Genomic DNA, 15,882 nt, shown 5'->3' on the forward strand with positions numbered 1-15,882 from the left:
TTGTAGTGTTACAAATCTACTTCAATATTACAAAACTTTCTCATTTGCTTTGTTTTCAAATTGTCCACTGTTTTGCGTCATAAACATTTTCACGGATTATCGATCTTGTTAGTTTATTCTTTCAATTTTGGTTTTGAAGCTATGAAAATTATTAAAAAATTTCAAAATATCATGTAATATTTATTTGGCAATATTTTTGATGAATGACAATTGCAAAATAAATTGTGTGAATCGTTTCTTATCTTCCATTTACTTAACAAGTTGGTAAAATTTTCAACTACTTATTGAAAGTACAACATGAACAATAATATATTTTATTTTGTAAGCACTAAATAATTACATTCTAAAAGATGTCATCTTTGAAACAAAAAACTTATTTGGTGTATAAATTTTATGGGGAGAAGTAAAATCTATCTATATATTATATAAGTAAAGTGGGGTATTCATGAAGGATATTGTGGGAGTTTCAAAACCTCATAATAAATTTGTGAATTTATTGAATTAAAAAATAAATTTAAAAAGTAATATTGGCTAATCCATTAAAGTAATCAGTGGTGCTATATGCACCAATTAATTTTTAAAATATTAATAATTCCATAATTTATCATTTTCAAAACGAAAGATAAAAAAAATATTTCATATATTTTCAAACCTAATCCTCTTGCACTGATTTTTATTTTCTTTAAAAAAAATTAAAACTTACTTTTTACTATATTACTATATTATTCATATTATATATAACTGCGCTCAAATTTTTAAAATTTAAGATAAAAATTAAGAGCCTTCAAAGTATTTTGATTTAATTACACACATTTAATTTCTTTTATACACTTTTTTTTTTATTTGTTTTGTACACTCATATGTACATTTATGCCTAAATTATAGATTTTTTAATACATGTGATGGGTGTGAAAAAAAATTGTATATGATTACAAGCACCCTTCCTATTAGCAATATTCATTTATTTTGTTTCCAAAAAAAAAAAAAAAATTCTATATCTCATAAATTTAATTCTTTAGTTAATGAATTTTCACACTACTAAAAGACAATTTTTTTAGTGTTTTTTTATAATGGTAACTTCATTTCACAAATAATTAATTATTTTTAAAATATTAAAAAATTTTACATGAAAATTTGTATTAAATAAAAATTTAATAAGATCTAAATTGAAAATTATGATTTGTTTTTGAAACTTCACTTCTTTGATCAAGTTTTACACTAAAAATAAAATTTATGAACTATCTTAATCTGATCTTAAATAATTCTTTTAAATGTAAATATAATTTAATATTAGACATATTTTAAGAACAAATATATAATTTCTTAATTGAAATTTTAGAATATTAATAAACATGCTAAATATATATTCATATTTTTTTATTTTGGTTATAAAAAATTTTACAATACTTTTACCATTTTAAAAAATAAATATGTGGGCAATGTGATGGTTGGATATGAACCAAAACGATTATCTAAAAATTCGATTGATGTATAGCATAAAAATCAACCAAATTGAGTTCTACACTACTTTTAGTATTTGATCCAATATTAACTCATACCCATCATAACTTAACAAATTATTAAATATAAGCTTAAATTGATTATTATTAACTGTTTTCACTAATTAACGGATCAATTTTTAAATCGAGCCCAAGATAGGATTAGAACAAACTCTATACTTTAGGTCGATTTAGTATTATATAATTTTTTTCATATATAAATATACTTAATTATTTGTGTAAGAATTTTTAATATAAATATATAAATTTTTTACAAAAAATAAATAAATATGCCAAAAATATACATACATTTTCTTATTTTGGTTATAAAAAATAATCATAATATATTTAGCGATTTAAAAAAAAAATAAGTGGGTTAAGTGATCATGAATTAGATATGAATGAAGATAATTCTCTAAGAATTTAATTGTTGACATAAAAATTGATCTTAATCTAACTTCTTAACTACTTTTAATGTTTAATATAAGTACTATCCCTCAAATTAGTTCATACTAATAAAAATTTGAGATATTATAATATAATCTAAACATAAAATTTAAATTGATTATTACCAACTATTTCTATTAATTGATCGATCAAAATTTTAAATCAAGTCCAAAATATGGTTAGAACAATGTTCATATTTTAAGTTGACCTTTGATAGTTTTTTCACACATAAATACACTTAACTATTCATGTAATAATTTTAAATATAAATATAAAATTTATCAAAGTTTTAATTTTTTAATAACTATGCATAGACATGTACATATTTATAATTTTATTATAAAAAAATATTGACATATATTTATTCATCAATTTAATAAATAAATGAATTAAGTGGTTCATGCTTAGACATAGATTAAGGCAATTCTTTAATGATTAGGTCATGATCAAGTTGAGATAAATGTTGAATCAATTAGATTATGTCATTTTTAGTATCTAGCATAATTATAAATCTTCATCAATTTAATAAATAAATAAATGAATTAAGTGATTCATGCTTAGATATAAATTCAGGCAATTCTCTAATGATTAGGTCATGATCAAATTGAGATAAATGTTGAATCAATTATATTATGTCATTTTTAGTATCTAGCATAATTATAAATCTTCACGTCAACTTCTATATATTTTATTATAAAAAAATATTGACATATATTTATTCATCAATTTAATAAATAAATGCATTAAGTGGTTCATGCTTAGATATAGACTAAGACAATTCTCTAATAATTAGGTCATGACCAAGTTGAGATAAATGTTGAGTCAATTAAATTATGTCACTTTTATTATCTAACACAACTATAAATCCTCAACAATTTTAAATATAAATATAAAATTTTATCAAAGTTCTAATTTTTTTAATAATTATGCATAAACATGTACATATTTATTATCTTATTATAAAAAATACTAACATATATTTATTTACCAATTTAATAGATAAATGAGTTGAGTGGTTCGTGCTTAGGCATAGATTAAGATAATTCTCTGATAATTATGTCATGGCCAAGTTGAGATAAATATTGAGCCAATTAGATGACACTTTTAGTGTCTACCATAACTATAAATCGTCAAACCAACTCTTTTTGTATTCATGATTTATAATAGAGGAGAAACTATAATTTTATGCCTAAGTAGACATATTTTTAAACTTTTACAAAATAGCCAATGGGTAGTTGATAAATTGACAAATATAATTTATTATATGATTGGGCTATTTCTAACATAAAATAAACTAAATTGCAAAACTTATAAAACAAAATGCATTTATATTTCATTGTAAATATAGTTTTTCCAATTTTATTACATTTTTTAAAAATACATTATACCATAGTTTATTTATTTTTTATAAATAAATTTTATGTTATTATTAAATTTTGAAATTTATTTTTAATTATTTATTTAAACCCGTGCATAGCACGAATATTATGGTTTATAAAATAATTTTAAAAAATTACAACCATGCTATGAAGATTAGTTAAACAAAGGTGAATGAGAGAGAAGAATAAGAAAAGGGCCTAATGTGAGATGTCAAAATTAGCGATTGTGAGAAAATCTAAAAATTGTGTTTCCAAAAAGATAAGAGTCATTGGTAATTCATTTATTCAATTTTTTGATTTAAACAAATTTGAGTTTCACAAAAAAAAATTATTATTATTACTATTATATGGCATACTAAAAAAATGTAATTTAGAAAAAAAATATATTAATAATTATTAAGTTTCACATAATTTACGATATCATCTAATATATGGCAAACTAAAATTATAAAACCCTTAAAAAATAATAATGTATTTATATTTTATTATGGGTGTAATTTTTGTTTCTAAAAATAAAAATTAAAAAGTGAAATTTTATAATTTATCGTAATTTTTGTTTAATTTTTACTAATTACATTATGATTTATGTTATTGTTATTTAGAACTTAAAACATAACACTAACGGTAAGGGGAAAAAAATCATAAGTAAAATTATGATAAAAATAATTAAAATTTAATTAATTTTATTTTCTACTGTTTAATTTTAATTTTAAAATTAATTATTAATTATTTGTTTAAAACGTGCATAGCACGGTATAACGCTAGTATATCATGAATAGCAATTTGGAATAGGAGTAGAGAAATTTTTTGGCAATCATTCTCCTTCAAAATTGCTCACTAAATGGAAAAATCAGAAGCATCCTTAACAACAACATAAGAACTTATCATGAGTTGCAATGTAACCAATAGTTAGTTATAAATTCATATATATTATCAAGCAAATCTGACATAGACATGAAACAAACTCACATTGTAAACGCAAAGTATCAGAAAACCAGGCTTGAAAAACAAATCAAACTATTATACAAAACTTCAAATCTACCACATTCTTTTCCAACAGTGTTTGCCTTAGAGGTAGTTGCAACTTCCAAAGTCAAAAAGGCACATTGAAAGAGAGAGTGAACATACAACTCACTCTCTTCTTTTTCAATGAAGTATGAGCATACAGTGTTCATTGAAGCTGCAGCAATGCTTCCTCAAAGCTTGACTTCCACATCAACCCCAGCAGGAAGGTCAAGCTGCATCAAGGAATCTATCGTTTGAGCAGTCGGGTATAGAATATCGATGAGGCGCTGATGAGTTCTGATCTCAAAATGGAACCTGGCATCTTTGTGCACGTGTGGGGATTTAAGTACACAGTAAATTCGCTTCTTGGTTGGTAATGGCACAGGACCCATGGTCTTCGCATTGGTTGTCCTTGCAGCATCCATTATCTGCTTGCAGGAATCCTCTATCAATCGCACCCAATATGACCTCAGTTTAATTCTGATTTTCTGCTTTGGTGCCATCTGAGAATGGGAAAAAGATATTAAGATGATCAATGTGTTGCTAAAACCACTGAATAAGTTGCAAATAGAATAACGTAATTTTACGCTATGTTTGGTTGGAGGATTTGAGGAGGGATTTGGAAATGGAAAGAGAAAAGTTAAGTGAAATGTGAATAAAATGTACTTACATTTCATCTAGTTTCACACACCTTTTCCCTTTCCCTTTCTAAATCCCTCCCCAAATCTCCCAACCAAACACAGCATTAGAAAACAAGAAAGAAATATTCATCTTGCACAAGAGATTAATTTAAAATGCAATCCTCCTTCTGCAGTCTTGTGGCTTATCATAAGCCACTGCAATTTGTTAATATTGCTATTTAAAAGATCATCATATGAATCTAGCCATATCAGCTCCAGGGGCAGAGGCAAATCAAATGTGAACAAGTGCATTTCCTCTTTCTTATAGTCATAATTTTTGGAAGCATCCAAACCCAAAATCAAATGGTAATGGGTGGAGGGCCCTCAGACTGAATGAACCAAACTTTAGTGGCTTAGAGAGGCGATCTGAGACAAATCTCTAACACTCCCTCGTACATGCGGCAGAGTTGAATGTGGAGGTAATAGAGAGAAAAACAAAAGAAGGGGAATAGACCCGGGATAGAGACTTAGCCCAAGAGGCCATCCAAGACCTAGCTCTAATACAAAGTTGGAATTTTAGAGGACTCTCCAGCCCAATTGGCAAGGACTGGAGAGAGAGGGTCCCCTAGACACTATAAATCAAGCTTGGGTGACTTGTTAGAGAGGGGATGCAGTACAAGTCTCAACACTTATTCTGGAGACTTCGCTTTTTATATATTTACATGGCGCAACCCATTTACATGGGACTTTCCATGTGAATGAAATCTGTTTTACCATTCTTTTTTTCTGTTACACAATTGAAGGGCTTTTCCTTCCCAAGTGTAAACTCCAGACACGTGGCAATGCCTTGATAAAAAAAGAAGTTGATTTACATATCTCTCCTCTTCAATTATCCAGAGTTATATCACTTCACAACCATAATGTGAAGATTCACATGTCTCCACAGGACCTCAGAACTAAAGTGATTGCCTAAGATAGTTCCTTCCAGCAACAGATTAATATTCACAAATGGCAACTATGTCAATAAATTCAATCATTAAAAAAAAAAGACTAAAAAGATATTGAATGAATATTACAAGGGAAACCACAATCCCAAAGCATTTCTTAAATATTAGGAATTCCAAGAAGTTTTCACTTTTTCTCAGCCTACGGTTCTAGCTAGATGAAACTCTTAATTCCATACAGTTAGCATACAACTCCAACAAGAAGAGGGAAAAACAAACACTGTTTCTTGTGTGTGATGACTGCTATTAGTTAGAATGAATTCTTATTTGTGTTTAACACCAACTCCTTTTATAAGCTCTTCTTTAACCATAGGGCAGGGAACTTATCCCCAAGCCGAGTCCGTTGATACCAAGAAAGATAAAGAAAAGACTAAGATTTCTTTCTCCTCTAGCTGCGAAGGGTACGATGAGATACAATAACTGAACTACACTGGGTCTCTCACATGCTTCACTCAACTGACTTACATAGTTATATTGAATCTGCTTTCACAATTGCAAAGAATTTTATACTTGCACACAAACATATGGCACATTTGTATACATAAACATGCATGTGAAGATATATGTGAGTGAAGCCCCTATAGAAAGAAAGGGACAGTTTAAAGTTTCTTCTAAAAGGAAATATGAGGTGTACTAATTTCTTTTTTTCCTTCAAATTTTTTTATTGTTAGCTATTCTGTCTTCACTTCCTCAAGTACTTGGTGCCAATTAGGCCCTTGACCTTTAGATGCAGAGAAACCAAGCAACCTGCACCACAAGGCTGACAGTTGGCACAAACTACAACTGTTGGTGGCATGTTACCTCTGTGGGAGGAGTGACTATATTTTAACTAACCCAGTGACATTACCTCCAAGTTCCATACCTACCTCAGTAGCGCCATCCATTTTAAGCGTGTATAAATGGGAAGTAAAAGAACCTTCAAAGGGGAAACCACACTGATACAGTTCTCCCAACAATAATACAATCACAACTCCTCAATTACAAAAAGGTTTGAGTTGCTCAGTGCTTCTTCTACAAGGTCTGACATCTATTTTTCCCCAAAAGAAGAAAGAAAATATGGAAAAGAAAGAAAAAAAAAAACTGAAAATGTTTTCGACAGACTATGCAATTTCAATCCAAGATCCAAGCCAAAGAATGATAAGGACCTCAAAATCACTTAACCAGGCTACTGGTTTCTACTTTCATAGTTACTTCATAATGTGGCTGACCTATAATTGAAGGGTTAAATCATTTAAAAAAATTTTTTCAAAAATTTGGGCGCTATAGTGCACTATGTTTGCATGACTAAGCCTAGTTGGAGGATGAACTATCAAATTAAAAGGAAATAGATCCCAAAAAAAAAAAAAATTTAAAAATACAAATATATCTAATCCGAACTTCAGCAAATTTTATTCTCACATTGCAATGATTTGCATAAGACTTCAAAGATGTTTAACTAAAAAGACTAATGATAAAGTTTTTTTTTTTTTCAAATGGTTACTATTCTTCTGTGACTGTTCATATCAAATATGACAACATATCTAATACAAATTACTGTAAAGCATACACCCACTCAAACACATCTCAACTAAGACCCAAATGGTTGTATTCATTTTTATATAAAATTACACTGCCCTTACTTCCCTAAATTTTCTCAGCAACCAAACAGAGCCTAAAGGGAAGAAATTACCTTATCAACATCCGCCCCAATACTGAGAGGCGAAGAACCAGGAGGAGGCTCCGGACCTTCAACCTGAACATAAAGCCCCCAAAAAGTCAACATTAACACTCAATAGAGAAAGCAATTACAGTGTTGTGTGCTCAAATTTTCTGAGAATCACAACCTCAAGGGCAGCAGAGTCAGACCCATCTAGGGTTTCTTGAGAATCCAACACTTCAGGAGCAGCAAAAACCTTAAAAGTAGATTGTTGAGAGGGTTTTAGTGGTTTTAGCGTTAAGGCAATAGAGGGCAAAGAGAGAAGAGAAAGCTTGGGCTTAGCATTAATGGCGGACAATTTGGATGATGGAAGTTGTAGAAATGTTGCTGCACAAACTGATGAAATCGCCATTGATTTTCTCTCTCCTCACTCTGGTCTCTCTCTCTCCCTCTCTCTCTCTCTCTCTCTCTGAGTCTCTTGCAGGAGAGACCTTGGCTCCACGGCTGAGCTTACTGGTGTGTTATCCAAATGTGATAAAAAATAAAAAATAAAATAAAAAATAAAATGGAAAATAAATACAATTAGGAATTGTGTGGTTTCAGTTTTTTAAATTTAATTTTTTGAAAATTAAAATTTTGTTTTTGTATTTTTTTTTGTTTTTAGTAAATATTTTTTAAATTTTAAGTAATTTTTTTACTTTTTTAATTATACCTTATAAAATATTTGTGAAAAAATATTTTAAAAAATTAATAAATACACAAAAAATAAGAAAAATGTACTGAATTTTTTTTATATTTTTGATATTTAGTATATTTTAAATTTTTTTTATAAATATTATACTTTTTAAGTGTATTTATGTTAAGCGTGTCTCAAATTTTTTTTAAAAAAAATTACTTAAAATATTAAAAAAATTTATTGAAAACATTAAAATACAGAAAATAAAAATAAAAAATTTTCTAAAAATTATTTTCTGAAGACAGAACCAAACAAACGGTTTGTTTCGAGGTAAAATATTCTTATTAAAAATATTCTTATTTATTTTTTATTGTTTACTTGAATAAAAAGTAAGTAAAATATTTTTTTTAAAAAATATATTTTTATATTATTTAAAAAAAATAATTTTCCTTTAAAAATTTGGCAAGTTAATTTTTATAAATTGACTTTTACTCACTACATTTTTAACATGTTTAGTCTTTTAAAATAAATATTTTAACTTACTAAAAAAAGTGATAAATAGTTATAAATGATACTTTATTGAATTAAAAATTTTTTTTTGGACAATAAAATATATATTTTTTAAGTTTCAACCAAATGTTGAAAAATAAAAATAAAAACATTTTGTTTTTGTTTAAAATTAATTTATAAAAAAAATATATTTTTTTAAATATTTTATGTCCAAATAAACAGTACCTAAATTACAAACTTACCAAGGCCCCAAAAGGGCCACTTGAACCAGACTACCGCCCACCGTTTTAACTTTGTGGAATTTCAGAAAATCCAAATAGCGCTATAATGGGCCGAACTCCACACGAAGTCCAGTGTAGATGGGCCTAATCAGACCTCCCTAGGATTGAAAAACATGTCATTAGTATTACCATTCAATCATTTCTTATCTTTTACGTTCTATATGTATATGGTAAGGTAGTTATTAAGTTGATACTTTACATCATGTGACTTTATTGTATGTTGATGATGATACAACATTATCGATATTATTGTTATACTAAATTTTCACTTGATTTGTTGGGCTTTCCAGAGGAAAATAAGAATAATCTAATTTTTTATTTTTTATGATTTTAACGTTTGGAATGAACTATAAATAAGACATGATTTTTGATTATTTATTTATTTAAATCAAAATCATTTTCTCAAATTGGCAAAAAATTGATTTTTTATTTTTTTTTGTCAGAATGTGAATTAGTTTAGGATTTAAAAAAAAAAAAAAAACTCGCAATGCTTAACGATTAATTATTTTTTAAAAGTTAAATAAACTTTTCAATATTTAAAATTTCATTATTTTTCTACAAAGAATTTATAATCAAACCAAATATTTGAATAACATTAAATTTTCAATTTTATTAATAATAATATGATTCTTATAAGTAAGATTCTCATTTTTTTTTTTTTTTTTTTTAATTTCTATCATACAAAACTAGACTTATGGAATATATGCACCTTAAAATTTAGATTTAGAGACAAAAATTAATTAAAAAATAGAAAGAACTAAGATGATCTCCAATTTTAAATTGAGCAACATAATAGAGGTTTATTTAATAGCGTAGCTCAAGTGGTTGTTCATTTAAATTTCTAATTTACAAATGAGTAATTGAAACAATTTAAAAAAGATCTTATTAACAAATGCCCTTAACATACAAGTGAAAGATAAAAAAAATTAAAAAATACAATATATTTTTTACCAAATTTAATGTAGTTTTATTAAAATCAATACACTTTTTAATATTTTCATATATTTTCAAAATACTTTTTACACATTTCTTAACATTAAACAGTATTCAAAAGGCACTTATTAGCATTTGTCATAAAAAATATAATAAAAAATAATATAAAAAAAATACTAGCCTCACTTGCTTCATAAAAGTTGGGAAGAATTAATTCCAACCCATCTCCCACATGCTGTGCTGTGGAAAAATACAACATGGCTCCTGCACATTTTATTTTTATTCACTTCTTTGACAAACATAGAATTACACCCATTTAAAATTAGGAGATTTCAATGTCTCTTTTGTTTAATTAATTGAAATGTACTATATAAAAAATAATTAATTCAAAATGAAAGAGTTCATAAAAGGGTCTAGATAACGACTGCCAATTGAGCATTCAATAAAAATCAAATAATGTCAAAAAATTATATTATTAATATATACACTAATATATAATAAACATGAAATTCACATATAAAATACTGATTTTTTTCATCATTAAATTAACATACCGTAATGTAAACAATCACCCTCTTATAATTTTTGAAATATTTTTGTTTTGTTTTTAAAAATTGAAATACATTAGTTAAACTTTAAAATATTTTTATTTTTCTCTTGAATTTGGACAACCTAAGGCCCCGTTTGTTTTGGGGTATGAGAGGGGGATTGAGATTAGGATAATTGTGGGTCCCATTTAATGTGTGTAGACACCCCATTTTTGACCGACTTTAAGACTCAGATGTCATCGATTGAGCGCTCGATGATAGTGCATGTTGTGCTTGTTTCGAGCTTCGGAGTTTTGGCTGAGAGCCTTGCCTCCGGGCCTCGAAACTTTTTTTGTGCTTTGACTCAGTTTGCGGACCAGGTCTTGTTTTCTCTTCCCAAAGGGAGGGAGAGGTCTTGTAGACCATCTCTCAGTGGTCGTAGACTACTTTTCATGGTCGTAGGCCACTGTTTTCGTTTGGAGACTAGTTTCCGGTTTTCGGAACCGTAGGCCGCGCGCCTTAGCTCGGGACTGCTTAACATTCTCCGTTTGGCACGGTTTTTGGAACACACCTTGTTTCCTCTGTTTAAAGGGACACTGTGGCCCAGGAGACCACTTTTGTGGTCGCACGCCACTTTTGGTGCTCAACAGGCAGTTTTCGAGGCTCCCGGCCGCGCGTTTTGCCTCCCGAACTCTCGTTTTGCACCCGTGTTGGTTCATTTTTGGCATGAACCTTGTTTTCCTTGTTTGGGAGGTGGTACAAGGGTGGGAGACCACCTTTTCTCCCTGCCAGCCGATTTTCTTGTCGGGAAACTGGTTTTTTTGGTCTTTGGGCCACATTTACTAATCTCCCACCATACCACTAGCTTGATTTCAGTGTGGAGACCACCAATATCCATTGCCGACCACTTTTTTGTGTGGGAGACCACTTCCCATGGTCGGCCGACCAGGGAAAGTGGTCGGCCGACCACCTTTTCTGGTCGGCTGCTTTCTGTCTACTTTGTCAGATTGAGTGGATGCCAGCTGTGCCAACTGGAAGGCACAGACTGTATCCTCCATACACGTGTATGGAGGATTTGCAACCAAGTTTTTAGCTTCTTGGAGAAGCTTTAGCTTCAAACCTCTATAAGAGAGAGCCTTCCTCTCCTTATACCAGGTTCTAAATTTTGGTTTAAGGCTTAGGTATATATATCTCTCTATATCTCTATATCTTGGCCTTAAAGTGTGTGTAGTTCTTGATCCATTGCATCACAACTCTTAACCATCCACCCCACCATTTAACCGAGGTTCTTGGAGGACTTTTTGGGAGGTTAAAAAGTTCGTTTTTGGATGTGAAATCTGCTGGTTTTGCTGAGCTTCAAGGGTAACCTCTTTTCTCTCTTTTTAAGCTTTGTATTGATCACTGTCTTAGCCATACTTGTATGCATATTTGAGCTTTGTTTTCAACTGAGAAAAGCTTCATATTTAAGTGCTCAACATGTTTGTTTAAGACCATTTTGGTGTTGAGGGTCATCTACCCTCTTGCATGCTTCATTTGGCCTTGTTTTGTGCCATGCCATAAGGCCTTTGATTTATTCTTTGATTGCCCTTTTAGCCACTGAAATCCAGTGGATTTTCAGTGGTAGCTATGTAGTTTTAAGGCCTAAAATCAGAGGAGGGTGACCCCCTCTCTTTTGGTTTTGTTTGCTTGCATATTTGGCCTATCAAAGGAGCACATGTTTATATCATTTGGAGGCCTATTTCAGACACTTTTTGGTGACTTCTAGGACCTGTCTAGGCTCTGTCCATGGTTGGTTTGGCCCCTTTTTGTTTTCTTCTTGCATGTGTAGTGTATTTCCATTCATAGCTCATCAAAGTAGCATGTCATTTTTGCATGTATTGGTCATGTTTCAGTGGATTTTTGGTCATCATTTGACATGCCATGAATCTGTTTTGGGCTGGTTTAGTAGTCTCTCACATGCTTCATATGTTTGTAGTGTAAATCATGTTTACTAGCTCACAATGCATGATGTTTTGGCTCACCATGCTAGCATATTTTGGCCATGTTCTTAACTGATTTTGTTCATATTTTGGGCTGCCTTCTGTCATGACCCGAACCTGCCCCTATGGGTTAAGGACATAACCGGCCAGCAATCTTGAGATTACCTACGGCCTCAGACCCAAACAGACATAACTTATCAGAGTAGAGGGGCCAAACGGAAGCAATAAATAAAAACTTTGTCCATAGAGCCGTGCTTATATGCACATCAACAGACCATATTCAGTTACGTTAATAACCCACATCAAAAGTACAGTTTCACAAAATTTATTACAGACAGGATCATCCAAAACGAGTCAACCTATGACAAAGTATTTACAGATATACATAAAGTCCTTGCCGGCAAGACAAAACATAATTACATAGCAAAAAGGCAAGGGTAGGTCTCAAGAGTGAGACGCAAGGCTGACTTCCTCAAAACTCGAATTTTTCCTAGCAGACCTCACTGGGGCTGGGTTTGGACTTCCCTTGGCTCACCTACAAACACATGAATGAGCGTGAGCGATAGCCCAGTGAATAATGTCAAATGCAGAAATTACATAACAATGTAGAACAACATGTTCCAAACGGCCTTGGGCCCAAATCATACTTCTATTCATGGCAAAACGGCCTTCGGCCCATTCACTTATGTCGAAACGGCCTTCGGCCCATTCATTTCTGTCAAAATGGCCTTCGGCCCATCCATTTATGTCAAAACGGCCTTTGGCCCACTCGTTCATGTCAAAACGGCCTTCGGCCTACTTATTCATGTCAAAACGACCTTTAGCCCACTCGTTCATGTCAAAACGGCCTTCGGCTTACTTATTCATGTCAAAACGGCCTTTGACCCACTCGTTCATGTCAAAACGGCCTTCGACCTACTTATTCATGTCAAAACGGCCTTTGGCCTACTCATTCATGTCAAAACGACCTTTGGTCCATTCATTCACATCAAAACGACCTTCGGTCCATTCATTTATATCAAAACGACCTTTGGTCCATTCATTCACATCAAAACACCTTCGGTCCATTCATTTATATCAAAACGACCTTTGGTCCATTCATTCGTTCCTGTCAGACTTTTGTCCACAATCCCAATTAACAACTCATAAAGTTTATAAGGGGATAAACAATTGGACATTGACAAGCTTTCAGATATTGAGATTACTCACAGTGATCGGCTTGTGGATTTGCCCTGGAGCTTGACCCTACACATTTCATGAACACAAAAGGGTCATTAACAGTTCAATCCGTTCCTTAATTCACATATTCCTCTTTAGGCTTTATTCTTATCTCATTAACTCATTTATAATGTTTAACACACGCCTAAGAGTGATTACAAGTGAAAGAGAACGGAAAACGAAACACAGAACGCATGAACAAAATTCCAGAAATTAGGGTCCCCGCTCGAGCGTCAATTTACCCGCTCGAGCGGACCCTCAAGGCCTACAAAAGTACTGGTTGCATGAAAAATACGCTCGAGCGCTAAATAGGGCGCTCGAGCGGAAGGCCTGTCAAAATAGCTCCCACGCTCGAGCGTCAACTTCCCCGCTCGAGCGGGAACCATGTCTGCAAAAATGCTGGGAGCTCGATTTCTTCGCTCGAGCGTCACTTAACGCGCTCGAGCGGACATAAAAAATCTGGGTTTTCCAGATTGAGTTCTTGAGCTTCATCTCAACATGCAAAGGCTCTAAATGCATGATTTCGGCCCAAACTTCACATAATCATGTATTAACATGGTACAAACATAGAATTTCAACATATTGAAGCTTAATTTCATAATTTATTTACATGCATGGCTCATTTTCCACCAACTCATTACCAATGTAACCATTTCACGCATTCAAAGCTCATATCTTCTCAATTTGTACATGCATGTGATGGATTAGCCACATTCTCAACTTAGATAACACAAATGGTGATCAAGACATGAGTTTCCTTTAATATTTCACATGGGTTATACACATTTGTGCTCAAACATGCAAATTTCAAAGTATTTCTTATATGCATGCACATATTAAGCTTCAATTCAACAAACACAACTCAACTTCATTACAATCTTGTTCTTGATCACCAAGATAGCTTGGACATTATAATCCAAGAATCACTCACCTAGGAGCTTGATCCTCACAATCTATGATCAAATCTTGAATTAGACTTCCAATCTCCAAGTTTCAAGACCAAAGTTGCACAATCCCTCTTTCTCCCTCCCTATAGTCGGCTCTCCCTCTCAAATTGAGTTCAAGAATCAGCCAAAATAAGCTAAGGGAGAGAAATAAGGTGTAGTGCTCAAATATATTAAGTCCCACTAAGTCAATATAATAATATAAAATAATGGGGTACTTAATTTATCATTTCAATCAGTTTAAATTGACCAGAATCAATTTTCAATTAAATTTCACCGTAGGCTCTAAAAATTATGCCAATCACAATGGCTTAATCAATTTTGGGTTCTGTGGCCGATAAGGCCTCCAATTTAATTTCCGAAGCGGTAAAATCAAACAGATATTCCTACGGTGAACAGATAGAAATTCAAAACCACATATTTTCACATAATGGCATACAAAACCATAACAATCACATAATCGTATACACATTAAGGACCAATTAGCATAATATAGAACAGGGGTGTCACACCTTAGCTCTATTTTGAGGCCTCTTGGTCGAATGATGCTTGCCATGCATGCTTGTAGTGTGATAGCCTTAACTAGTTTCGAGTTTTGCGGTCCCTTGCATGCATTGCTTGAGGTATTTGCATGTTTTGGCATCATAGGGAATGTTATTTCAGAGCTTATACTTATGCCATGTTCTCATGATTATCACTCTTTCAATGTGTTTGAGAGTTGTATCATTATGCCTTGTTTGTGAGCCATTGCATAAGCTTCATTTAAATGCATTTCGAGCCATCATCCCAACTCATTTTGCTACTGTTTTGGGCCTGCATAGGGTCTGTTTGGAGTTGGTTTGGCCATTTGAGCATTGCTTTGCATGCCTATAGTGTAATACACTTCACTAGTTTCAATGCTTAAGCCATTCAACATGCATCGTGTGAGTTGTTTGCATGATTCAGAGTCATTTTGGAGTCACTTTATATGCCATTTTAGAGCTGGAATATATGCCATTGTACTCCATGTTTCATCCCTTCAATGCATTTGGAAAATTGTGTTTTGTGCCTTAAGCTTGGTCCATTGCATCGTGCATGTTTGCATGTGTTTCGGGGCCTTGTTTTCATCATCTTTGGCCACTGACTTGGACCTAGCTGAGGCCTATCCATTTCGGTTTAAGTCCATTTTGCATTGAGTATTGCCATATAGTCCATAACATTAAAGTATGCCTTGTTGTTGCATGA

The 15,882-nt window shown here is 31.7% G+C and overlaps 2 protein-coding genes and 1 long non-coding RNA gene across 14 annotated transcripts in view; all 3 read right to left on the reverse strand.

Moving 5' to 3' along the window:
* The window catches only part of LOC114319984 (uncharacterized), a 281,641-nt gene that overhangs the window by 88,178 nt on the left and 177,581 nt on the right, over positions 1–15,882 (reverse strand). The gene's annotated exons all lie outside the window — the stretch shown is intronic.
* The window catches only part of LOC145788823 (uncharacterized), a 283,308-nt gene that overhangs the window by 79,321 nt on the left and 188,105 nt on the right, over positions 1–15,882 (reverse strand). The gene's annotated exons all lie outside the window — the stretch shown is intronic.
* Positions 4,225–8,140, reverse strand: LOC114290176 (small ribosomal subunit protein uS10c). Its single transcript, XM_028234070.2, has 3 exons — positions 7,778–8,140; positions 7,624–7,686; positions 4,225–4,833 (listed from the first exon to the last, which is right to left on the reverse strand). The coding sequence occupies exons 1-3, from the start codon at positions 8,000–8,002 to the stop codon at positions 4,522–4,524; spliced, it is 600 nt and encodes a 199-aa protein (XP_028089871.2). The 5' UTR covers positions 8,003–8,140; the 3' UTR covers positions 4,225–4,521.

The sequence above is a fragment of the Camellia sinensis genome, chromosome 7 (genome assembly GCF_055761805.1).
Source record: "Camellia sinensis isolate YWXY chromosome 7, ASM5576180v1, whole genome shotgun sequence".
In the NCBI taxonomy this organism is placed as follows: domain Eukaryota; kingdom Viridiplantae; phylum Streptophyta; class Magnoliopsida; order Ericales; family Theaceae; genus Camellia; species Camellia sinensis.

Excerpts from the sequence above, each read along its gene's own strand:
- LOC114290176 (XM_028234070.2), bottom strand. The coding sequence starts at position 8,002 with ATGGCGATTTCATCAGTTTGTGCAGCAACATTTCTACAACTTCCATCA. Across the intron at positions 7,687-7,777 it reads CTGACTCTGCTGCCCTTGAG|GTTGAAGGTCCGGAGCCTCC; the intron begins GTTGTGATTCTC and ends CTTTATGTTCAG. Across the intron at positions 4,834-7,623 it reads TTGGGGCGGATGTTGATAAG|ATGGCACCAAAGCAGAAAAT; the intron begins GTAATTTCTTCC and ends TCCCATTCTCAG.